We start from the raw sequence: 27,611 nt of genomic DNA, 5'->3' as shown, positions 1-27,611 counted from the left end.
AGGCCTATGTCTTAATTTAACTCAGTGTCAGAAACATAGGAGCTCCTATATTTTGTGTGCGTATGAAAGTTTTAGATAAAGAGACGATAAGGACTAAAAGAAGAAAATGAATATTCACGAATACCCAGATATCTACAAGCACACATTTCAAAGTTAACACTGATAGAGACACAAACCACAAGCACTGCGAATAATTGAGATTAAACTGACTCAAGTGTGTGTGTGTGAAAGCATGAGAGAATGGAGGTGCAGTGTTAAGCCTATGTATCAGTGCTGAAGCCCTGGTCATGGCTGTAGAGAGCAAGAGCCACTGGGTGAGTTTTAGATTTGTTGTGATGGGGTCAGTGATGAAAATTAAAGTAAAGAAGAAATTTAACTCAGAATATTTGGTATATATAATTCAGGGCCTGCCAGGGGTGTAAAAATGCATCAGTGCATTGTTGTGCATCTATCTGAAGGGGATGATTCAACTACACAAAGTGTTTTTATAAAACGGGTAGCTCTGGCTACATTTAAAGCCATTGTATAATACTCATGCAGAAATTTGGGTACCACCAGGCAAATTATGTTGTGTTGATTTTCTACAATGTAAAAATAATTTAACACATCCTCTACAAGCTGAAACATTGCATTTTGTTCTGTGAATTGTAGTGCACAATTTGTATTTAGTTTAACATACTGAAGGGTAAAATGTGCCTTAACTTTTGCACAGGTAAACCATGGCTTTTATATATATCCATTTTACATTCACACATAAATATGCGTAGAAAATATAAATAATGTTGAAAGGCAGACAAAAAACGAGAAAAGACTCTTATTTCTATAATGCTAATTTCTGCCAGCACTTATGGGATTGCTTATAATATGTTAGTGTGTACTAAGTCTGGTGCACTTAAACATTTTTTGGCCATTCTGTATTAATCACAGATAAATACAGCTTAGCTTTTAAAAGACATTTCCTATATTGCTTATAAAGGATATTTTCTATGACTGCATATATCAGTTGAATTTGAAGTTATTAAAAATGCTTGAGGTAATTTTCATGAAATTAAATAAATTCACAAGAATAAATTCACTATTTTGTGGCTTGGCAACCATAGTCTGCTGTTAACAAACCACATAATAATAAAATAATAATAATAGTTAGCTTCCATTACTTGTTAGCTAGATACATAGCAAAAGTAGATAAACAGACTTCAGATACTAAATATGTCATGGCTGATTGATCATATATGGGCTGTGGAGAAACTGCAAATTTGAGTTTTTACCGGATTTAATAATAACTGGCTGTTTGCTCTGTTGACAGCACAGACAGTCATGCATTCTGTGCTGGTCTATGCTGGTTTATGCTAGTCTGGTGCTGGTTTAACTGGTCACCCTGCATGCTCATGCTGGCTGACCAGCATACCAGCATCAAAAACACAACATATTCTAGTTTTGCTGGTAAACAGCTATAGTGGTGTAAGCAGTTTTGCTAACAGGGCCTTTAGAAATGCTGTCAGAATTGTGGAGATTCTGTGATTTTGTGTTTTATTTTTGTGTAGTGGCCTTTCTCAGTTGTGTGTGTGTGGTTGACAGGGTGTGAGGAGGTGAAGCCAAATCTGAAAAGCAGGATGTATCAGTCAGTCACAAACTAAAGGGCAGGTGTTTCCAACCTCTCTGAGCGGACACATACACGTACACGCACGCTGTCAGGACCTCTCTGTCCTCACAAGCCGGTGGACTAAAGACTGAAATGGAGCTATTGTGTACCCATTAGTCGTCCTGCCATGGGCAGAGGAGCCTTTGTGCCCAAAACAATACGCACACACATACACACACACACTCTCAGTGAGAACAATGAATGCAAGTGGCCGCCATTCCTTTGAGACAATCTATACAAAGAGTGGAGACAGGCAGGCCGTAACATTGACAGATATTTTCTTTGTGTGCGCATATGTGTTTGTGTTTTAATCCCATGGTATAGATGAGGTGTTTAATTTTGACATCATTCTGCCTGTAATCACAGGTGACTTGTGTGCGTCATACTTTTTGACTCTCTCTCTCTCTCGCTCTCTTTCTCCTTTTCTCCAGAGTAGAGATTTTCAGCTTTTAACAAGCTGAGTGCTATAGAAAGAGGTTTGCTCTCCAAGGGCCCCGTCCTGCTGGCATGAACTACGTGAAGTCAAGTTCACACTCTTTTGGACACACACATACACACACACACATACACGCGCTTGTACTGTTGAGGGACTATGAGAGTATTTGCTGTTAGTTGCCGGGCTCATGGGTGTAATGCTGTAGTATTCCAGGTGGAAGACCCAGACTATTAACAATAACTACACACAAACAGAAAAACAACCTGAGAGAGAGAGAGAGGGAGAGAGAGAGAGAGAGAGAGAGAGAGTGTAGGTAAGGTAAAACATTTTAAAACTGCTGTGTAATTTCTCTCCACATGATAAGTCAATGTGAATTGTTGCTTACCTAAATAACTTAGAGTCTGTATTTAGGACCTGGTCACTGTCTTTTCTTCCCATTCCCTCCCGTTTTATGAGGTATTCAGCCTTTTACACACCAAGTGCCATCTAATTGTGCAATTTATTCAGACATCAGTTTTTCCCATCACTAAAACTGTCTAACAGAAGATATGCTGCACCCCAGATGTGTTTTTGGACAGCAAAGATGCAGCATTATTTATTCTCAATTTTCGCGAACTTTTGCAGGTGGCAACATCTCGTTCAACTAATCTCAAGTATATCTGGCATTGACATGTTGACAACGAACATTTTGGATCAGCTGTGTCCCAGCAACTAGAACTTTTAAGACATGTCAAAAGGATTAATTTGCCTTCTGCTTTGTCATGCTTAATTATTTTTATGTGGTGCTGGATCTTCAAAACACAAGTGTATATGGAATATACAACACAATTATTTACAATTATGTGAGTGTAAATGCATCTGCCGAGCTGACTAGCTGGTGAGAGAAAAAACAATTAAATGAAAGATAGAGGGTAACATAGTTCCTTCTCGGACTGATGGAAGTGTCCAAGCCAAGCTTGTGAAACTCTTATCATAACAGGGAGAAAGGTAAACAAAAGTAAAATGGAAACAACATATGGGTTGATGTGTTTTTTATGTGGTAAAAGGTACAAACAGATCTCATTTTGTCAAATCAGGGGTGCTAGTTTTAATGGAATCTGGCCAAAGTTTATCCAGATATGAAACACAGGTTAATGCAAGGAGTAAACAAGTTCATAGTGATTCAGTTCAAGGTTTCTCAGCGGTGCAACTGTCTAAACATTGGCCCTGTCATCAGGAGGTTGTGGGTTTGATCCCTGGAGATGCCAGAGGCGTCTGTGCATAATTTAAGGAAGCCCTTCCTCACCCAATCACTCAGTGTATTATTAGCTAACTGACATGCATGCCTGATAGCTGATATAACAGAATTGTTAGCGTGTTGAGCTGTACAGGGATGTTGTGTTAGCAGCAATGTGAAAAAGATGCAGTGGCTGGATTCAGGTCTCTCACAGGAAGCATGTGCTAGCCTGCACCCTTTGGTCTTGGTATCATCATGTGATAGGGAGGGGCTTGATGAATGAGTGTAACTGTATCATGTCTGTTGTGTATAGTTTTGATGCAGAAGGAGTTGTGTCAGAATATTTAACATTTACATGTCATTTACTCATGTCACATTTGGTGTGTGGCTTTAATAAGAACCATGATGTTTTCATGCAGAGGTCTGTGTTGGGGGAAGTTATTACTGGCTAGTTTATTAGAAACCCCCACCTTGGGGATCTGCCTTGCCAATGTGAATCACAATTTATATTCACCATTTTCCAGCTCTTCATCACTGATCAAAAATTCTTACCACTTGTGGCTGGACATTTTTGAATGGCAGACCACACTGAACAGTTTGTAATTGTACACCTATATAATGACCTATTAGGCATGCCAACAGTAGCCAGCAAGTGGAATTAGAAGGTGTAAAATAAGAGGAGGGAAATATTCCAAGTCTTCAATGCCTGAAACACAGTGTAGTCCACATCTATTTAATTACCACATACAGCAGTCACAAAAGGTAAAGAGGTTGCAAGTGCCAGAGGAAAAGCAATTCCCAAATACATTATCAAATGATCTTAACCAGGATATTAAATTACAAGTGCATGTGACGGATATGTTCTATATGCCCTGTTGGCTGTGGGTGTCACAGGAAGCAGTGGAAGAAAATCCTGGGTCCTGCAACCTTCGCTATTGATCCCTAATCCGCTTTCACACATGGACTGTTCTGCAAGTCACTAGGAGAAAAAAAAGAAATATTTCGATAATCAGATGCAAAGCAGTGCTTTCGTTCACGCGTATGCTCACAGCTGCTCGATAAGACTGCAACTCTTGAAATCTACATAGGAAGAATGCAGCTAGCACGTTGATTGAAGGCTAACCTTGGAACCCAGAAGCTCTGAAAAATGGAAAATATGCGACTTGATTGTGTTTCTGGGAGCAAGATGCTTCTATCTGTTCTGTAGTGGGCTGAAACCAGCTCAGTAATTGCATTCCTCCTCCTCTGCAAAAACTCCTTCTTGCTGGTGTAAACTAGCCGGCCTACATGGCTAAGATGAAGCTCCTCACCCCCTACACAGAGATTTAATGAAAGCATCCATGAGATTTTCAAGGCCTTTTCTAAGCATTTTCCCATTACTGTGTACACTTGATGAAAAGCAAAATACACAGAAAAGGTGATAATTAATACAGTGATTAGCAAATAACATTATTAAGACACTTGGGGAGATTATATCAAATCAGTTAAAGGGTAGGAATAACTTAACAGAGGTATTAGATTTATTGAGATATTTTGCCTTAATATTTAGTCGTAGTGATGTGAATTGCATTTCCTTTCAGTGAGTCAGATCTATTCACTCTTTCAGCTCCCGAATAGCTCTTTATTCAGGAAAACTGCCAGTGTTCTCAAAATCAGCCATGTTACAATCTATAGTTGATTTGCTATCACTTAAATCTGATCAAAATCCTTGTCTTGTGTTTTGTTATTAAAACTGCTTACATCATAATGGCGTACATCATAATGTTTAAGCGATTAATCATGAAAAGATAAGGTGTGGATGGCACCGCCTATAAGCTGTGAAATATTTTTAACCCCAAAAATGGGATGCACTGTTAAAAGAACCCCTGTTCTAAATCATACTTCTCTCAAGATCAACAATGTCACGAGATGCCTTTGTGTTGTAACATCATGTAATTAAGCCTGATATTCCTAAACACACAGAAGCAGGCCATTTAACAAGTATGTCAGACACATGGTGTCCCAAAGCATGTTCACCACACATGCAACAGCAACAAAGTCAGCGTTTTCAAAAATATTTGTCCCCATGAAGTCACAGAACACTGATTTTTAAAAGAAGTGTTTTAAAAAATTGAGAACATTTTCCAACAGATCCATGTTTAGTGACATGAAACACCATTTTCACATAGATGGGAGCCCAGAATGTGGAGAAAGAGGTTGTGCTTTCAAAAAACATCCATATCTTTGTGGACGAGCAGGTGTGCACATTATTGCACTAGCAGCTAAAAGGTATAGTTTAGCCATGTAGACTAAAATAAAGCTAATTCTGTCAGCCATCTGTGTTTGATTTGGTTTAGCAAACTTGAGCAGACAACATACTGTTTTTAAATTTGACTACAATTGTACTGCAGTTTACTCTCCACTTTTTTAGTCTTGTGCTGTAGTCTCTGCTGTCTACATTTTGCTCTTTCTGTTAGCTTATGTAAATTGGAAGTGCAAACATCATAATGACAGCTAATAATAATACTGATAATTTATTGCAGCCTTTCTAGATTTGGCTCCAAATGAACTGTTTGCAACAAGCTAACACTAAAGCTAATCAGAGAAACATTAGATGCTGATGAGGACTCATCCTTTACACAAGGGCATGAATGGCACGCCTCAGGCTTTATACATTCCTTTCCACTATTTCTAAAGGCAGGGTAATATAATTATTACTGGCATTTCTCAGTGATTTTAGTCAGTCAGTCATTTTTATCGACTGCATGCTCCTGCATCAGTAAAAATTCCAGCGCCTTTACCTTCTATAAAATGAGCCGTAGAAATGACCTCAGGTTAAATTAGTCCTGGGGGAATCCACATGTCAGTGAAAATGCTAAAATAGCCTGTGGAAAGGGAATTTTTTTTGTTTTATTTGCTTTGAGAAAACTAAAATCAGCTTCTTATTTGCCAGCTTCTTGTTCAGATTTACCTGTTCACCTTAAATGGTGCAGCAGGTGTTGTTATTATAATGGCTGAAGTGCCAGAATGTAACAGCTGCACCATTTAAGGTGGAACAGGAAAATTTGAATGAGAAGCTAGCAAATAAGAAGCTGATTTAAGCCGATATGTATACTGTTTAGTGTGAATTTTCAAGCTACTGGTGATGCTAATGACATACTGTATTCACTTAAGACAGTAAGGAAAATGTTTAGGGTAAACTAATTAACAGCCAAATTTTTAACATCTTTTCTACTCTCTTCTGTGTGCAAATCAGGTAGCCACTCCCATCTCTGTCATTTAGGCCATGATTTTTATCCTGTGTGAATCACTCACACATTACAGACATCTTAAGGTAAACTGGCATTAGCCCACCTCCCAATGGAAAACGAATCCCATCTAAATAGGGCTTAGTCTAATAATACTTGCTAATTTACTGCCGTTCTCACTGCAGGTTTGTTGTGATAAGTTCTGTCAAAGTTCTTTCTTCATTTGATGGCAGAGAGAACTTTTAGAAATGCTTGTGATTGGCTGAGAGGCATATCAGTCGTGATTCGGATCAATTGTAATGCTATGACAGTCAACTAAAAGATTCACTGGATACATTTAATGTCAAAGTTGCGCTCCATGTTGTTAACGGCTTTAAGTCCACAGAATGTTGATTTTTTTTTAGCAAGAGGTTCATAGGAACTTGCGGTCTTGTCAATGTGTCTTCAGGTGTTTAAAAATACCTTAATTAGTCTGAAAAACATTTCATCTCAGGTCTCATGCACACACTGAATAATAAGGGGTCACTTGTGTGATGCAGAAGTGTGCGTTAAACTAATGTTACCTGCTGCTGAGCATGCATACTCAGAAACGTGGGCAAGACAAATATGGTCCTGTACGAACACGTGGGCACCACAGGTCAAATTACATGTTTTGTTGATTAAGTGAAAATACGTTAGCACATCTTACTGAGAACACACTTCTGGACATTTTAATACACACTGTTTATTTGCTGAATTTAACATATTAGAAAACACACACACATTTTCTAAGCCGCTTATCCTTCTGGGTCGCAGGGGGAGCTGGAGCCTATCCCAGCAGTTATTAGACAGCAATAAAGGAAACATTGTCATTTTTGCAAAACTAATGCCACATTTTATGCTTTATTTTTCCAATATGTTAAACTTGGCAAATAAACAGAAATTGTGCACATATATGCACGTGTGTTAACTTATTTTTACTTAGAAAATCAACAAGACATCTAATTTGACTGGGGGCGTTTAAACTTTTGTGTGCCTGTATAAAGAGCGTTTTTACAGTTTTTATTATCACTGCAAATTTGGTCTTTGATTATGTTTAAAGTGGCATTTAAAAGTCATAAAAAGTATTGTACTAACTTAAGGATACCTGGTCTTTTTGCTCGCTGCACTTGTTTCCACAAATACAAGCCTTACAGCTCAGCACAGTGTCTTTTCCATGGATATGACATATTGGTGTTTCCTCAAAAGGCGTCAAAATACCTTAAGTTTAAATGACTTTCATGCAAGGGTGGGTGAAATATCACAATACTTGAAATGTTTGCTCTTTCCACAATATGTATCCCAATATTTAATTTTTCTAAGGGTGGCAAAGCTGGAATGGACAGTATGCACCAACAAAACAGCAGTGCCACATTTAAAGGGAAACTGAGCCGCTGAGGTTTTGCATAATTAAATGACTAAGATGCAAGCAAACTATTCAGGTTTGATGTGAAATGCACCGTTCTACAGAATGTCACTGGAATTGTTTACAGTGGTGCTGACGGGAATCAGTCATCTGATTGTGTTTAGAGTTTAATACCTCTAAAAGGTACATCACAGAAAGTTACACGAATTACTTGAAATGGTTATGAATAAACTGCCTGATGTCTGACATAAGGTTTTAGCCTGACACATACATTAATTTTCAGTCAGTTCAAGTCCATTTTAGCCCATTTGTGGCACATGTGGTACATGCAGGATGTTGTAAGGCTAAATAGTACCCAAAGGAAATAAATGTCTGTGTTTGTGCTGTAGACATGGCAACCCCTGGTTCCCATTATCACCACTGTAAAGTGACTTTTGCATCTCAATGTTTAAATGATGCAGAAAAAAATATGAAGGTAGTCCTGCTAAAAAATACAAAGAAACCATTAAATGTTTCTGTTGGTTCTTGGGGTTCTGTACTGTTTTGGCTTTTGTTGATGGGTTGATATCACAATGTAAAGAATTATATGAGTTTAGTAGGTGACCTGTGACTAATTTTGATTTGTTACCATTTGATGTTTTACCAATAGGACTTAAGGAGCACTATAGGAAACTAGTGGTATCCAATGGTAACCATTAATCCAATTCCCATTAGGAAATAGAACCATCAGGTTTTAATCCTCATGGTTCTAATGGTCTATTTTCAGCAGGGTTGTGGCTATATTTAGCAGCTGAAGGAAAATCAAAGATGTTAGCAAGAAAAGATGATGCCATAATGGGCTGCGATCCAATCAGTTACTTGTTACTGTGCAGTTTACTACACGGCTTGTTGTTCACAGGCTCTCTATATTTGGTCAAAATCAGTCTTCAAGCAGATTGTGATGTCACTTATCACAGTGGCCATAACATATTGTCAAATTGCACATCCCTGCTTGCGGTACATGCAGTCTGGAGCATGTGGAAGCGCCGTTGGGCCTTTCAATCAAATTGTTGCGGTTATCGTGTGCGCATGTGTATGTGTTTGCGCATATGATGCATAATTTAGTGTAGCACTAGCTTCTGTCTCCTTACTGAAACAGTGGCAGCCTTGAATATTTCATCACACGGATGCTGTTCTTGCTCTTATTCTCCAGCCCTCTGAGCCGTGTATGTGTGTGTGTGTGTGTGTGTGTGTGTGTTTGTGTGTGGGTGTGTGCATGTTACACACATGCACCCTAAGTTTTGGCACTGCAGCTCACTGCCAGGAAGACCAGAGTAGTGCATTTACAGTCAGGAAAAGATGTTTTCCTTTTCTCTCTCTCTGTCACTCTCTCTCTTTCACGTTGTATTTTTCTCTCTCTCTCCCTCCCTTCATACCCTGCTCAGTCAGGAACAAATATAGGCACAGCATGAAACATTAGGGCACTGGAGGAGAAAAACACGTAAATATTTCACCACTTCTCCCAAATTTTAAAACAATAACAACTAGTCGTTCTGCATAATTAATGAAACTAACCAAATTACAGGCTCCAATGTGCTGAATCAGGATGAGCATAGCGGGTAGTTTGAATTGCCGTAATTAGATAATGAGGTAACACATTTTGGTAGAAAAAAACCTGCGATTGCTAATCCAGTGTAGCGAGAATAGTGGACCCCCTTAAGAGTTGATGAGAGATTCTAAGGGGATTTTCTGTCAACAGTTATTTCAGTGAAGGAGTTAGCAAATATATCAAAATAAAACATTAGCTGACTAGCTGAAATGTTAATTAAGCTAGCTAGCTAGCTTTTTAACTAAATAAAACAATTTACTGATCTTCAAATTACTTCTTTTCCTGAAAATCATGTACATGATATGGTCAGATAATAGGGTCAGAACGCTGGTGTCTTTATTGTTTTCTCCTCCACTAAGTGTTGATGGGAAATTCTCATGATATTTTCAGTCAACAATAATTTTAACCAGCAAAAGAGGAACTTGCTACCTTTTTTAACTTTTAAGTTTAATAAGCTAAATAGGTAGGTTTTAACTACCTAAAGCACTCTTCAGTTGAATAGGACCTGAACAGTGATATTGTTTTCTCACAATTTAAAATGTTGTTAACTGTTTTCAAAGAAATTAACTCAGGTCCCATCTTTTTTTCCCATATGTCTACATTTACATCCCATATGGCTACATTCATGGTACAAGCAATGTCCTCTTTTCCAAGCCTGACATTTTTAAAATTTTGTACCGTCACTTTTTGTGTATGTACAATGTTTGAATAAAATGTTAGATGTGGGCAAGTAGATTTTTTTTTTCACAAAATGTACAGAATTTCATAATTTATTAGTAAGCTGGATAACTTTGCCCAAACTGGGGAAATTTCCAATAGAAGTGGCCCTAACAGGATTGACATGTGGCTGATTTGGCTTGCATTGAAATCCTGCTTCGTGAAACACCCTGTGGGTTTTGTAGTTTCATGTATGATATTAAAGATAAGACTGTATGAAGCTTGTCCTAGCTTGTTAACTGAAGGCAGTTTCTGATTCATAGCGGATTACACTACTGTCCCCTTGGCTATTAGGCTGCAGTTAGCTCAGCTCTTTCAACCTTGGCCTGGAGCCTTTGTGAATCTTGAAGAGCGTAACTTTCACATTCTTTTGTCTGTAGTTATAGAAGCCTATAGGTAAACCGTTCACCATGCCATCCTTCAGCCCTTTGGTTAGCAAGTCTAGCTCCTCCTCAGTGAGGACGTTAGCTACATTAGCCTTTAGCTGTGCTAACCCATAGCCTGTAGCTGTCTCTAGACATATTTGGAATGACAGGACTGTGCCAGTGCCCTTGTGGTGCCCGATTATGTGCCCAGCAGAAATGAACAGGGACAAAGGAGAAAGGAGGAGGACGACAGTAAACAGATGAACAGAAGAATACGCTCTAATAAGGGTTTGCATCAGGCAGACATGAGCAATCAGCACGTCCGTCAAACATGATATGCAGAGTGTTCAAAACAACAGGTGATTGTAAATAGTATTGTTTAGTCTCTGTATGTTGATTATTTACTGATGGTGGAACATTTGCAGTAAAGAAAAGCTGTTGTGGTGGATCTGTACTGATGAGTTTTTGAGATACATGCAGTAACAGACTTTGAAGCGTTGAGATGGGTGTTGCCACCAAGACATGACTGTCACCGGACCAATGGTTAAACCAGGTAATATTAATCATTGTTAGTGCAAGATTGTGTATGTGAACATTTAAACAATGAATATACTGTATAGCTGTTATAAACAGCTACAATTTCACCCAAATGATTTGCATTCAGAAGTAACACTATAAAATGATAATGATTTTGTAGAACTTTTCAAGCAGCTCGGTGTTGTGTCAGCATTAAGAAGATGAACAAGTGCTGAAAAGGAATTCTGACAAAAATGCAAGATTAAATGTGTTTTGTTCACACTTTTGTGTCACTTTCTGTTTGTGACCTGCTTACTGCTCTCATTGCTTTTAGTACTGAACATTAGCATTATGTAGACCCATTGCTTGGTTTTTGTCTCAACATGTTGTCTTGGTTGTTGATAAACTATACATATTCTTTTTAAACCATACAAACTGCCAACTAACCATTGCCAGTTTATATAGAAGTTTCTTTTTTAATTTTCAGTAGTTTTGCAGTTGAATACTTGAGAATGATTTTTTTGTTAGATGCTGAACAATAAGACATTTAGCCACATGTTAACCTAACTAAATGTGTGCAGAAACACTAATGCACATGTCTAAGATTTGATTACTAAGATTTGAAAAGTATTCATCATATTATTGAATAACTCAAACATTTTATTTCATTAAAAATCTAAATTTCTCAAAGTAATGGAAGTGTATTATGTTTATGGCTCACATATATTTGTATTAGATTGGGAATCTCTAGAGGCCATACAGTTATGATACTGTTACAACACTTGACCCACGATTCTAATTTGATTTTTAAAAATGTATGATAGACTGAGTATTGTGACATGACACATTGGGATATACTGCAATTTTTGTTATTCATCCAAAAGAAATAGAGAGGTTAGAGATTTGCGCTTTGTTTATCTTGCAGTAGTTTTTTGATTGAAGCAAACCAGAATTGAGAAGTAGACAAAGCAAAACTCCCAGTCAGTCCTGCCTGGATAGGGATTGGAATCTTGTTCTATAATGTGTGATATTATCCACTATGCTATTCAGCCGTTGCTACCATTAGCATCAAGAGCCAAGTTTCTAGCCTTCACATAAAATTTAAATGTTAATTTATTCATTAGTCAGCTGGTACAGGCTGGCTTTTTGTTTTGTGGCTATGGCCAGACAAAATGCGTAGTTGGTCATATGACAGTTTTATTCACTTTTACATAGTTTATTCAACGAAAGCATTTTCATTGAATTTAATGCATTTCATCCTCAGCTGAGCGCATACACTTTTTGTGTTTTTTGGTGATTGTATTTTATTATTTTCCTTTTCCAAGATTTTCAAATCTTTTTTTTTTAATTTTGATATGTCAAAACATCCTTAAAATACATGAAAGGAGTGCTAGCTACTGAAAGAAGGCTTGGTCTCACCTGAAAGGTGAAAAAACAACTTTTCTGCACCATCGTGGGGGCATCCAATTAGTCTTCCTGTAAGCTTAGTATAGAATAAAAACATGAACGATTAAATAATAAAATATCAAAACATCTGTCAGTACAAAATATTGCAATGCTACACTTATGAACATGTAAAACTATAGAATTTTAGAGAAATACCACTTAAACAAAGCATTGAGAGACAAATAGTAGTCACATTTGTTTTGTATAAATACATTTTCCTTTGTTATGAGTTCTGCGTATATGCATGATATGTGTGGGTGCACACATGCTTTTAGTGGAGCGGCTGTTACAGCATGCAAATGTATGTGTACGAAAGTGTCTTTGTGTATGTGTCTGTCCATGTATGTGCTCTGTATAAGTGTGTGAGTTTTTCTTTCTCTCGCCATATGAATAGAGTCTCTCTCTATGGCTCATTCGAAGAGTGGCGCTTAAAAAGTACAGAGAGCAGAGTAATAAAAGATGAATCAGAAGAGCGCTGTGCTTATTGGCAGGCAGCATAGAGCAGCACTGAGCCACAGACACAGAATCTATTATGAGCTTAGGGGCGAGGACTTCTCTTCTCTTCTCAACTATGTGTCTGTGTGTGTGTGTGTGTGTGTGTGTGTGTGCGCGTTTGGCCTCTCGGAGACTAAGCAGAATAGTGATTTGAGCGAGACTGCAATGCTATGTGTGAATTATTAAAATATTTGAGAATATGAATACAGATTTATAGGACTTTAAAGTAAAGACTGCTTTTCAGAAATACGACCTCCATCAAAACATAAAGTGACCCAGATTATCATTAGAAATGAAAACACAACAGTTTTTCACAAAAATGTGTGTGTGTGTGTGTGTGTGTGTGTGGGTTTGAGCCACAGATTGCTACTGCCACAACGGATCTCTCTGTTTCTCTCTGTTTTTCTTCCTCGTCTTTATAGTGTGCAGCATTCTAAAATAGGTTAACACCTCCTCTACACGGAACAAACTAAAATATGGTAATTTAACATATAAAGTACAACATATCAAATGTAACATAACTTTTACATATACATTTTATGTTTATTTTTTTCCCCAGTATGTTAACTTCATTAAATAAACAGTAATTGTGCATTCAAATGTGCAGAAGTGTGTTCTCTGTAGAGAATGTGTTAAGAATGTGTCATTTGACCAAACTTTTGCATATGACTATATGGTGATGAAAGGATATATGTTATCACATCTACCCCATATATCCCCTTACTTTTTCTGCATAATGAAATCATTTAAGATGTAGGACGTTTATTCAGTGTGGTTTGTGAAATGCACCATTTTAGAGAAACGTAACGAGTCAGAATAGTTCATGGTAGTGGTGATGGGAACCAGACGTCCGAAGTGTGTAATGCCTCTAAAAGCTACATCACAGAAAGTTATTACAAAAAATGGGTATGACTGTTTTTGCCTTGTGTTTGAGACAAGGATTTGGCCTAAAGATTTCATTTTTTTAAAATACAGTTATGGTGGAGTGATATGTGCAGGGTGTTCTATGGCAAAATAGTATCTAAGGAAAACAGATTTTTTTTGTCTTACCAGTTGCACATTATTTATAAAACTCAGAAGACACTGATGTTAGTGAGGCATGTCAATAGCAAAATTATAACGAAAATGTGGCCGATCTTATGTTAGAAGATGCGGTGAAACAGATCAATAAATCTACTTGTGATGCTTACTGGACCATTTCACATCGAACCACTCCGAATGACTCTCTTTGCATAATGAATTAGGCAGCAATTTTGAAACAGTAGTGGAATTCCCCTTTAGTCATTATCATGCTGTATAATTTGTTAACCCCCTATAAAATCCCAGGCTTATTACATACTAAGGCTTATTATTCAGTAACTACAAGGACTTTAATTGAAATCACAGACTGCAATATGAAAGAGATTTTTTTTCTGCTGGAGGCATTTTGACCAATCTTATTCCTGATGATTATTGCATCATGTGGATGTTCACAGCAAATGAAGACATTCATGTGATCCAACAAATAAATATGCTTGATTAAAATAATACACTGTCAATGTCACATTGACCCATTTTTTTGCCTTCCTGAAATAAGAGTTTATAATATAGAAATGAAAGTTTCAGTCCCCTTTACATCAGACAGTTAGAAGAGATCATTTATGTACATCTTAAAGGCATAATAAGGAAAATAGCTTGTTTAATTCTAAAAGGTAAGGAAAGGTTGGAAATGGTCACATAAAATGAATTATGGCGGTTTTGGTACATAAACCAGTACGAATGTCATACATACATCTCAGGGAAAAAAATAAAATTCAGCAAACATGTAGGATATAGGCTCTTTATATATATAAAGTCCACATATATTGCTGTATGTATATGTTAGCTTATTTAAGCTGTAATAATGACATCAGGCATGATGGCAGTTTTACTAGGGGAATAATTTTTGTCTTTATTTTTTTGGCACCCCTTAGCGTACCCCCTCAAACTGAGCTCTAGTTACAAGAGTGATAAAAAGGAATCTGGAACAGCTGATGGAATCTTAAATTTTAAAGGGTTAAACTTTCACCAGTATAGTTTTAATATCTCGGGAGGCATATCGCAATCACAGTATGTGGCAGTATAATCTCAATATGATATTTTGTCAGTGTCATGCAGCTTTAACATAAGGTTGGGAATTCAGGATGCCGACAAGAGAGATGGAGAAAGAGAGAGGGAGAGAGGTAGACATGTTTCTGTCCTTCTGATTGTGTTATAACTGAAGTGCCCTGATGAAGAGGAGAATTCTGACAGATGCTCATTAGGGAGGGGCTTAGGGAGGGGTCCGTTGTCTGCATCAGGGATGGACAGCTCTAGGGAATTTTCAGAGATGTGGCACAAAGGGAGAGGTTGGGGAGTGTTCATTAAGAAGATCAACAGACTGTGCGAGAGACAGAGAGAATGAATGGGGGCACAGAAAAGAGAGCGAGAGACCAATTGCTTCTCTCATTACTGGGCCTGAACTGCTGCGGGGGGTAATTAGAGGTCAAAAGGTTATAGTAGATGTAGATCGCTGTAACAAGACATGCAAGGAGGCCTATGCCATCACCAATTCCTTAACTTTACCATATAACCCGTCTTCCTGCTGTCATATAGCATGTTCCAGGCCTGTCATATGCTATTCGTTTTCATCAGAGAGGAAAGAAAGAGTTTGCTCCAATGAAGTGTAGTGTTAAAGCTACAGATTACAAAGATATTTTAGAACATTTATATGGTTCCAACTTTGTGGCAACAGCTTGTGGAAGACCCTTTCCTGTTCCAGCATGACTGTACCCCTGTGCATAAAAAGAGGTCCATAAAGGCATTGTTGGAGGAGTTTGGTGTGGAGGAACTCTAGTGGCCTGTGTGGAGAAGAGTGGAAGCTGTTATAACTACAAAGGCAAGGGCCAACTCTATGCTAATCATATAGGCGTGATGGTCAGGTGTCTACATACATTTGTCCATAGAGTATTATTTTTGATTCTTAATCTTAACTTGTGTCATTGAAATTTAGTGTGAAAAGGAAATACTGCAGAATTTGTTCAGGTTGGTCTAAAGTGATGCAATTTAGTATAGTTATGCATAGAACATAGAACAAAAGCAATGAACCGAATCACATTTTTTGCTTTACATGTCATTTTCCTACTTTTTTTCACAAGCAAAGGTGAATTTTCTATTGTTTTGTTACAATTAAGGAGTCACATAACCAAAAGACTAAATTGAATATGATAGGTGACAATTACAAAAAGAATTTATATTTAGTTTGTTTAAAAAGGTGCCAAAACGGAAGCTAGGACTTCACAAAAAGAACAGATTAAATTATATCCATTAAAGTATTTATCCATTATTTTTTGTAAAAAGTGATGCAGTCATGTCATTTGGAAAAATGATATACAATATACTGAAATAAGATGAAATTGAAATATAATTTAAACATATGTCAGTGTTAAACAAGTTTGGAATCACTGTTCAAAAATCTGAAATTAATAAATCTACGACATTAGTCCTATGCAACTTCATGGGCTTGAAATGATTAGTAGAAAACTAAAAAGCTGGAAATAAAAGTAAATCTGTCCAGAATTATGAACAGAACTGTGGATGATTCTTAATTGACTGTATATTACAGATAATTAACTTATGTCATTATTTTCATATTTTAAAATTACAGAAAGATAATTACAACATATTTTAATACAATTACAATATATTACAATATATTGTTTATATTTTATTCACTTCTTGTTCACCTAATTTTTGAATTAATGAAAACATCGAAAGGTACCTTTTGGCTAATGGTTTGTAATATTTAGATCCACAGTGAATTTTTCCAATGTTAGTAGTGGATTTCACACATTATAGTATCTAGCTGCTAGCTAGTTGCTATATTAAGTCCAAAATGTGTGAAGTGACCAACAGTTACCTCATTTAGAAGAACATGCAGTCACAATGAGCTATTAGCGATTTGCTAATTACAACCTGCTTGTGAATGGTGGCCATTTTGAAGTAGCTAGTAGGTACTGTAATTGCTGTAGGCTATGCGTGCTGGTCACTCTGAAAAAGATAATTGGGTAATTAAGTGGTTAAAATAAGCATATGGCAAAGTGGGCTCATGCTAAATAATGGAATAATAGCACAGCTGATTGGTAGAATGAGCATATGTTCGTAGGACAAAGGCACACAGACGTGCACTGTGTCTACTGCTATCATAAGCATATGTTTAAAAGACAAAGGCAGAAATGCACCTCCCCCCTTTTCTTCTTCTCTCTGGGACACAAAGTTGAAATTGTCAGGGAGGTTGAATAGATGCTTAAATGACAGACTGACACACATGCATGCACACACACAATTTTGACGGGTACTGTGGGCATATGCCCATATGTGCCTATTTGTAATGTGGGACATCTGGTCCAAACCTCCATGTTCACTTTAGTTAAGCGACCATCAATCAAAAAGACAGGGTGTCGAATGTGTTTGTGTTTGAGACAGGCAGAAAGGAGAGGAGTTCACTGTGTGTGTGTGTGTGAGAAAGAGAGAGAGAGAATGTAAGAGTGTTTATGTAAGTTTAATGAGACAGAGAGTGTGAGGGTGCTTTATTTTTAATACGTTTTAGATGCCTTGTGTGTGTGAGTGTGTTCACTGCAGATACACTCTACAGTGAGGGGAAATGAGCACTTCTGTTTTTGTTACTCAATATACTTCGAGTTCATATTTATATTTATAATGTACACACATAATGGCCTTTATTCATCAAAGTTATGTAAAAGAGAGTGCATATTTAATGACATACAAACTACTCTGCGTCCGATGAAACTTTCATACGATGTGGAAACAAGCAGAGATTTAAGCGAATGATGAATGAGTTCCAGTGCGTGAAATGAAGTGCCAGCCTACCACTGCATCATTTACTTATCATTTATGTGCTTGCCCTAATTCATTCAAGGTGTTTTGGTAGAGAGCTAATAAAACACGCACACGCACTTCTACCACATGTGAGTTTGATTGTATAAATATGCCAAATATAAAATTGCTCAATGACAAAACTGCCAGTGAAATGTGTGTGTGCTCATTTTAGGGTCAAATTTGACCATATGCAAAATGAATGAATAAAGGCTAATGTCTTTTGCCTTTGTACTTACAAATATGATCAAAAATATATATGTATTCATAAGCATAAACAAAGACATTTAAAAACTGATAGGGGAAAAAAGTATTCAGACACCATAAATGACAAACATTACTACTTTGCTGCATAGCTGTTAGCTTTGAGAAACCTATGTTAAGAAGTAAGTAGCTTTTTGTAACATGGTGACTCAAGCTTGGCTCCTTCCTCGTACATTGTTCCAAAAGAGTTCTGATTTGTGTAATTGTATGTGTGCAATTTTTAAACTAATTTTTTTGCAGAGGAGTTCTGTTTGGGGTTCCACTTGCATATTATCAAACAAGTTGTTCAGAGAGGAATTTTCAGGGTCTTTGCTGCAGCTCTGTAGCTGTTCTGTATGAATGTTCTTCAACAAATTTTGTCCATGAGAATTTCAGGAAGTTCCTTCAGCTTCTCGATGACTGATACTTGTGTGAAATCTCCTGATGATGAGTACTCCCTGAGAACTGACCATTTTATATGCACTGTTTAACCACAACTATTTGAGTATAAAAAAATACACATATATATATATGTATATGTGTATATATATATATATCATATATATATATATATATGTATATATATATACTAATATATAGGAAATCAGTGGAAGTCCTCAGAAGTAATGTAAGACAAACGTGTGTGTGTGTGCGCGTGGGGTAAGATACATTAAGCCGTTCTATTACGCAAAGCTATGCCATATGATGTCTTCACAGGGGTGTTGTTTGAAGCCTTTGTCACATCCTCTTGCCTTTTCTTCTGTTCTGTCCCTCGTGTCTCGCACATGCATGCACACACACAGACGATCAATAGTCTCTGTTGTATTTAATTGATTTTTATAATCCTGCTCTCTTCATGAGCCATACAGTACCGCCTGGGTTGAACACACTCTTTCAGTAATGTTTTGTGTAATTGTAAACACATATTCATGACAGTGGGGTTAGGCCACACATTGCAAGACATTTTGGGTTTTACGTAAGAATTTAGAAAGTACTTGAGCAAGATTAGAATTTTGGTAACCCTCTACTGTAGGGCAGTGTTCATAAGGCTTCGTGTACATAAGCCCTTCATGATGACTGACGTAGAGCCACATAAACATTTATAAACACTTAGTAATATGAGTTTTTTTTTGGGTAACATTTTGTGGCTGTTGGAACAAAACCTTTATCAATTTGTAATTAATCATTTAACAAATATAAGAACCCCAACCCTCAAATTTGATATTCAAATTTGTGAGGTATTATTCAACAAATATTAGAATAGTGGTGTAAAATTTACACTGATGAAAGCAGTTTTTAAGATAAAGACATATGCAAATGGTCTGTTACCTCGGCTAACGTCACATATAACCTATTTTACCTTGTACTTTATAGCACAAGAACAGCGAGTTTGTAAAGAATTCATTAGCTGATGCCAAACCTGATAAATTAACAAAATCATGCCAAAATATTTAATTACATTAAATCTAAACAAGTAGAGTGTAAAATAAAGATCATCGGCACTGTTCCGTGATGCTTCCTATATGGTGTATCTCTCTTCCAATGTGCAGTGGCCTTTAGCTTGCTGCAGTAGTCCTTCTGTGTTTTCCTCTTTGGACCTCTCAAATTAGGCACTCTGATCATAAAGAGGTATGCTCAACACTGCCTTCTGGTGGGGTATAGAGGTTTAAAAATTCTTAAATATGAGAAGGTATTACGTTAGAAGGAAGCTGAATTATCAAAAATTATAATGTACTATTTTTAAAATGTTAACAACTATTCAAAAATTCAGAATCTTCCTTACATAATAGGCGGGATTAATTGTAACAGGCTTAGGGTCTGGTTGTAACAGTCAATAAAAAATCTGATATGCTACTTAATCAGTACAGTTCTATGTTGTTTGAATCAGATGAACTTGACCTAAATACATAAAAATATATTAATCGGAATAAATATAATAATGGAAAGAGTTAAACCTGCCAATTTTATTTCTGACCAAAAATTTTTTACATGTATTTCACCTTTAACGTGACATCTGACATTTGACAGCACTTGTAAAAAAAAAGTTCCAAAAAATGAACAATTCTGAATTTATTTGGGGGGATATGGGCTTTTCTTATTGTTTATTTTCGGTGCAGTGGTTGTAACGCTGTGTTACAACTTGTTGATCTTGTGCTCCAAAAGCATTACAGCCCGCAAGAGGTAAATAATATAGGTGTGAATTCTGTGACTTACATAAACAGTTCAGTAATCAAAAAAACACAATGAAAAAAGTTGTTTTAATGGTGCAAAGACAGTCTTAAATGTAAATCTCAAGAAATATCTATCCGGTTGCTATGAACATTTGCAAATGGTGTTGCTATGTGAATATGAGAACATGACTAAAAGCATATTTAACTTGACCTTGGTTATTTACATAAAAACACTTTACAGCATCTCTTTGTATGAAGAAGTAGCAGAATAAGTTGAACTGTTAAGTAAGTATAAATGTTGTGAGGTTAATAATAATATTAACTTGTGTTTATTTCTGTATTTCAGGTGTGTGTGTCAGAGGAGAACTCCATGGCTCTAAAGAATGTAAGACAGAGCTCTAGCAGCCGGTCAGAGCAGATGTCAGTGGGGCCATCGGGGGACATGTGGTCGACACACCTACTCTTCCTCTTCGCATTCTTCACACCCGTCATGCTTGGTAATGTTTAAAAATGTTCTGTTTTTTTTCTTTATTTGAGTTGGTCATTCTTACCTGTAAATCTGTAAATCAAAATATGTAAATTAACGTTTCTGACTAAAATCTTTTATTAAAATCCAGTCATACATGGGTACAAATCACGGTTGCTTGTTGTCCTCACAATGAAGGGACAACGTTAGTCAAGTGAGGACATTTTGCTGATCCTCACTTGAGCATGTGTTGTTTTCACCACAACTTGTTTTCGTTTTTTGTTTTTTAAAAAAGTAAAAGAGCAGGAAGATTGCCTTTTGGATGCTGAGGTTACGTTTAGGGTTAGATTTTGATTTAAGTATAGGAATATTTGGCTACTGTAATACAAAACTCTATAGAACCCTATTTAAGTCTCCACTTAGCAAGACAAATGTGTGTGTGTGTTTGTATGTGTATGTTTGTGTGTGGGTGGTGTCTTTAAAAGTGAGTTTGAGACAGCAGTTGAAAAAGGATCTGGCAGATCAATAATCATAGCTGCAGACGTCTAGACGCATTGGATGTGTGTGTGTCCTCAAGGGGACCCTTAGGGTAACAGTTTAAGCTCAAAATGCACTTGGGAATTGGGCTTTGGTGAAATCCTTTCAGGATGTGAAAAGAACCTTCTGTTTCATTCATGCTTTTCCTCCCCTCACCTAAGTGTGGGTGGTATAAATTTCGGTTCATATCACAATTACACTATCTAGTTAGTAATTTCCTTTTAATACCTTTAGGCTGCTTTTTACTTTTATGTAATTATACATCTTGAAATATGCAGTTCTGTGCAAAAGTCAGAGACTTAGCCACTAAGTACAAGTTGTTCATATTTCAGAAGAATCAAAAAAATATTTCAAAAGTTCGAAAAAGGATTAGACGATATAAAGAAAATGGACTTTAAACAATCATGCAAGACCTGCTAGACCATCAAAACTATCACAATCAGATAAACAGATCTTCAAGCTTTCATCTTTGAGAGAGAGGAAAAAAATCAAGCCCCACTCTTGCTTCTGATCTGAAGAAATCCAAAGGTATTTCTGTCCATCCTTCCACTGTGAGAAGAACTCAACACTAGGATCCAATCCCATTTCACCCCTTGCCCCTACCACTTAGCCCCTAGCCCTCTGTTTTGCGCGTTCACATCTAGGGTTAGGGTGTCCCAATTTTTGTTGAGATGGAGGGGTTGGACGAAGCGTTAGGGCTACATGGCCCTCCAAACGGAGGTTTTTCAGAGGCACACTCCAAACGGAGTGTTATCAGAAAAACAGAAAAACCAGCAAGATGGCTGCGCGAGCGACCAAAGAAAACCAACAAATGTGAGAATTTTCTCTGTTAAAAAATTACAATAACTATCGTATTATCTTAGTTTAATGTCGTTTCAATGTATTATGGTCGTTTTCTTCATAACAAGCATTAAAAATCGCTAACAGCATGTTAATGTTTTGGTAGCTAGCTAGCTAACTTTCCCGTTCCACCTTAAACAGTCCAGCAGTACTGATGCCTGAAGCGCCAGAATGTAACTGCTGCACCATTTAAGGTGGAATGGGAAAATTGCGAACAAGAAGCTGACGAGTAGCTGACTTTAGCTTCGTATCACCAAAGAATTAGCGGTGGGCGATAATAAATAATCGTCTTATAACCCCTCTTTGAAAGGATATGATGCCCTAAATGTAACTACAGCCCAGCAGCGAGGTCGCTGAACTTTTCCCTTCTCTGCTATCACTGAAGACGGGCCGGGTCGCCTACAGAGCACCGCTAGTAGCCTGTTAATGAAGCAATGTAGAGCCCAGACCTCAACATCAGTAAATGTGGATTACCTGTTTGTATTGTAAGAAAGAGAAAGTGCAACCAACTTCTAAGACTGAACGTTGGAGGTGTGGAAGACTATACCTGCAGATTTCTTTCAAAAACTGAAAGCAAGTCTTCTGGAGAAAGAATGGCAGGCAAAGAGTGGACATACTGGCTTCTGTGTAATTTTCTGCATTTTTGCCTACTACAGACACATTTTGACACTTAAGTGTATTTTTGGCTTCATACTAACGATGCTAATAATTATGCTAATAATTACATTTTCCCATTTATGAACAAAAAATATATTGCCTGCTTATATATTGTGCTTCTTTTTACACTCCCAAAGCTCCCTTCACCTTTCTTTTCACCTCCCCTTTTCCATTCTCTCTTTTTGTCTCTCTCTCTCCCTCTCTCTGTCTCCTCCGCTCATCTCAAGGGCATAGAAGCTCAGCTACAGTCAGGGAAGAAAACCGTCTAATGCGCACACTGCCTAGACCAAATAACACACCTTCTATCTACTACAACACACACTTCAAGGATGACCCTTCTCACTGCAATTTACATTGCGCACACACACACACACACACACACACACACACACACACACATTCTGCTGTTCTCTGCATTTTTATCCGGCAAGCAAGCTTTATGTGCCTTCAGAGATCGCTCTGTAAGTGCGTGTGTCTTTGTGTTTGTGTGTTTGTCAGTCAAAAAACCCAAGGGAGTGGATCCGAGCAACGTCACTTCAGTGCCAAGCTCTGATTGGTTGACAGCTTGTCTCCCTAATGCCCCATTGGTTTTTAGTTGCTTCCGTCAGAGTGTGATTTAATTAGCTTCTCTTTCCCAGTGCAGATTTAATTAATGCAGACAGCCTGGTGTCATTCTCATCCTTCTCATCCTATAGACACTCTTCAAAAGTGTGTGTTTGAGAGAGAGAAAGAGTGTCAGTGAAGACTTAGTTCCAATTCCAGCTGTCTTGAAGTAGGCAAGGATGCCTGACCCTATGAAATTCCACTTTGGCGCTAGCAAGGCAATTAGCAACAAATATTTGACTCAGTGAAGCAGAGCGGGCGGCAATCAGGCAAAACATTCGAGACATATTTGAGCCCGTCAGTTCTGAGAGATGGCTCAATGAAGTCAAATGCATTTAAATTGGTAATTTGGCTGAAAATCAAATGTACACAAATTTGTTCTTACCCCAGATGTAGTCGATCAGCCATGCCATGTTTGCCGCCTGAAATTTCAAGTCCAAGCTTTTTATATGTTAGTATTTCTTAACTATAAACTGCTTCTTTTTGTTCATTTATATACAATGAAAGGGTTTAATTACCTTTAATGAATGGACAAGTGTTTGGGAAAAGTGCAGAGAGATTTGGTTCTGCAGATGTCTGCGTTAGACTTTTATGTTGTGAGCATACAGTGATATGCAAAAATTTGAATACCTCTGATAAAATGATTTTTTGTTGATTTGTGAAAATAGCACATACTCTACAGAGAACACACTTAAATATGGCATTTTTTCTGCAATTTTAACACACAATTTCTATTTATTCGCGAGTTTAACATATTGAAAAAAATAACAAAATATGCCATAACTTTTGCATGGGCCATGTTTTTTGTTATATTTTCCCCCTCAATATGTAGAATTCAGCAAGTAAAAAGTGTTCTCTGTAGAGGATTAATACTTAAGTTCCATTAGAAAATGAACAGAGCATGTAATTTGACCAGGGCTGCATACGACTGTAGCTACCTGTCCGCTGAATTTAGGAACTGAGTGAGTGTCCATGGCTGAGGTGGCAGTCCTAGCTACAAAGCTAGTGTTGTTTTGTACAAATAATAGAAGCTTCTATCTTACCAATTAGCATCATGCAAACTGAATCATCAAACGCTTGCCACAAACGGCATAATCTCGGATAGACGTGTTTATGTGGCTTCTGACACTGTACGACAAACTGTCACATAGCTAGTACAGAAATAGGAGCCATCTTAAAGTCCATATTTTATTAATACTTTTTTGTTTTTTAAGTCATGTATGGCTGGAGATGTTCAAAATCCAAATCAAGGCAATGTTCCTAACACAGGTTTTCACCTGTAAAACTCCTGGACTACTTGATCAGTGACTTGATATTTTACTAAATTCAGTGTATGGTTGTGCTCACAGTGCATGTGGCTAGATGTCGACCACAGAACCTCTTCTTCTTAGTTATCATGTTGCAGTGCTGCCTAGTGACTAAACATGGAACCAAAAGTGCACATTTCTGAAACAATTATCCTTATGCTGAGGGTAATCTGAACCAATCAAATCCATTCTTTGTACACAAATGGTTTAATTGGATAAAAAGAAGCAGCTGCAGTTTAAACTTCATAAGAAATGCTTTCAACAGAAATCAAGAAAACTATTAAGTAAAGGAAGCTTATACCTCAGCACTTAGCATGACGCAAACTACACAATGTTTGCCTCAAACCATGCTGAAATATTGTCATCCATAAAAATAGATAAGTCACATAGCTGGAAACAGTAGTGGCAGTCATCTTGAAGTCTGAATTTTAGGCTAGTAATCCATGATGTTCAAGTCCAAGACTTTGGTTTTGAACTTTGGTTTAGTCTCAAATTGGTATTAGCAATTAAGCTAAACCTGCTATATTGTTCGTATAGGATGCACTGCAGCACACGTTGTACAGGTTATACAGCCTTATGGCCTGTGTTGTAGCCTTCTGTCTGGGATGGCCCTGGCTGTATGCACGTAAACCTAAAAATGGATGAAAAAGAGTTAGCCTTGCTCTGTTTCTTGCGATTGGCCATTTTACTTGGGCTCTTCCTTTTATTTTTACTTTCATGCATTCAGTAAACTTGTATATGAAAAAAATAAACAAATTAAATCAACCCATTATTGGTTAAAGTGATTGTAGCTTACTAGAAGCAGGCATACATCAGCTTTGCTAATTTAGCCGTTGGGCTAGCTAACATACTATCCAAAGTACAGTCTAACCAACCTTTAATGGGAGGTGTTTTATTGCATGTAGCGCATGTAGCACTTCGGTTATGTCCATCAGATTAGACAGTTTAGTGTCTAAGTAGAGTTGTGAGTCAACAGGCGACTCAACTGTGAGTCAAAACACCTACTTTGTTCTTCTGCTGGCTGGCCACTTTATGAGCTCCACCTACCTTATAGCTCCGCCATACAGATATACAATTACAGACTGTAGTCCGTCTATAATCAAGTACAATTTCTTTCCTTTACGTCAGAGCAGGGAGGAGACAGTAAAGAGCAGATTATTCAGACAGAATGCACTTGCCCTCCTCATCTTAGGCTCAGTGAGCTAATGGGCTAGCTGTGCAAACTTTGCAATCCAAGGGTTTACACACATAGCAATAATAAATATTAAAACAATTAATTTTAATGTGAGAAATAATTCCAAAAACCTTGTATTGTTTATCAAATTTTGCAAAGCTTCGAATAATGTTTTTTGCTCTATACATACTTTATTTACTTGTTTTAGCAAATGTTTTCTGATACAGTCACCTGTCATGTCTCTTCTGATGATGACGATGAAATACAAGATGATACTAGGTGGGCAAAGGCGTGGGGGGGATTTTGTTTTAAATGTTGTGTGCAAATTTGACATTCTTGTATTTGACAGGAGTTTTCTTTAAAAAGAGTCTTAAAACCTCATTCTTTGGTTCTGCTTGATTGTATGGTTAAACCCAAAATTGTTCTATGTGGCTGAAGGGTTTTGAAACCCCTCCACACTGGCTGCCTCTGATCTTCTGACCAAACCCACCAATAAAGGGAGAAAAGATGAACAGGTCTGTAGGGATGGGCTTACTGACCAGGTTGCCAGGTTGGTTAGGTAAAGGTTAAGGCTAGCTTGGGCTTTAAGAACTGAAAAAAAAACAGTTTTATTATGTTATACATTCTCATGGTTGTGGCTTAATGTGATTCACATAAACTAGGCTCGTTGGGCTTTTTGTGTAGCCATGTATTTCATGTATTTTGTCTCTTTCTCTGTAGTGTTGAGTCGTGCTCCTGTGCCAATGGCCGTGGTTCGTCGTGAGTTGTCATGTGAGGGTTACCCCATCGAGCTGCGCTGCCCTGGCACTGACGTCATCATGATCGAGAGCGCCAACTACGGACGCACAGACGATAAGATCTGTGACTCAGACCCTGCTCAGATGGAGAACACCCGCTGCTATCTGCCAGACGCATATAAGATTATGGGCTTCAGGTGAACACACACAGAGCAACATGCATATACAGTTCTTCTCCTTCACATTGTTTTTTTCTTAAAAATAATAGTTTTCCGTTCACTTTCCAGTCCATTCAGTCCATATACGGAAACTAAGTTGAAAAAAAAGGGATCAAAAATGGTCATGTAAAAAAGAAATTCTTGCTGTTTCTTTATTGCAATCAAAAATTTAATTTTCTTTTTTAATTTCTTTTTTTAATGTTTGTAACTGTTAAATTACAATCCTAAAGTGGCCAAACTGGCTGTTTAGCTTGCTTTATAGTTGTTCATACTTAGTAGCTCCCAAGTGAAGACAGACTCAGCTCAAGCTCAAATAAACAAACTTTGCTCACTGCTGTCCCTTTATTATTTTGAAGCTTTTTAAAATAAAATTTAATGAAAGAGACAGGATTTTCCTTTACATGGTTAAAGTTAGGAGCAGGTTTAGGAAGAGTGTTATTTTGTTACAGTATCATTAAAATCAGTGCAATATGCCACAGCCATAGTAAAATATTAGTGTGTGAGTATACTTCATGTAAAAAGTGGGTGAGTGGGAGAACACCATCTCCAAACTCTGCGATTGGATGATATACAGTACCACCTGTGTGTGTGGCCAGCTGCCGTACATACACACACACACACACACACACACACACACACACACACACACACACATTGCCCCGGGGTAGATCAGATTGTGAGCTCCAATTAGCAAGGCTGTATGGCCAAGATTAGTCACACTGTAAAGTTCATT

The 27,611-nt window shown here is 37.4% G+C and overlaps 1 protein-coding gene across 4 annotated transcripts in view; it reads left to right on the top strand.

Moving 5' to 3' along the window:
• The window catches only part of adgrl3.1 (adhesion G protein-coupled receptor L3.1), a 184,765-nt gene that overhangs the window by 18,940 nt on the left and 138,214 nt on the right, over nt 1-27,611 (top strand). For all 4 annotated transcript variants that reach the window (XM_036583065.1, XM_036583064.1, XM_036583063.1 and 1 more), the window contains exons 2-3: nt 20,686-20,836; nt 26,644-26,857. In XM_036583065.1, coding sequence (XP_036438958.1) covers nt 20,710-20,836; nt 26,644-26,857 — 341 coding nt within the window. In that variant the 5' untranslated portion in view covers nt 20,686-20,709. The remainder of the gene's footprint in view (nt 1-20,685; nt 20,837-26,643; nt 26,858-27,611) is intronic.

This window comes from Colossoma macropomum, unplaced genomic scaffold (assembly GCF_904425465.1).
Source record: "Colossoma macropomum unplaced genomic scaffold, Colossoma_macropomum, whole genome shotgun sequence".
Classification (NCBI taxonomy): domain Eukaryota; kingdom Metazoa; phylum Chordata; class Actinopteri; order Characiformes; family Serrasalmidae; genus Colossoma; species Colossoma macropomum.
Note: the sequence above shows the minus strand (reverse complement) of the source record. Positions and strands in the feature narration are given on the sequence as shown.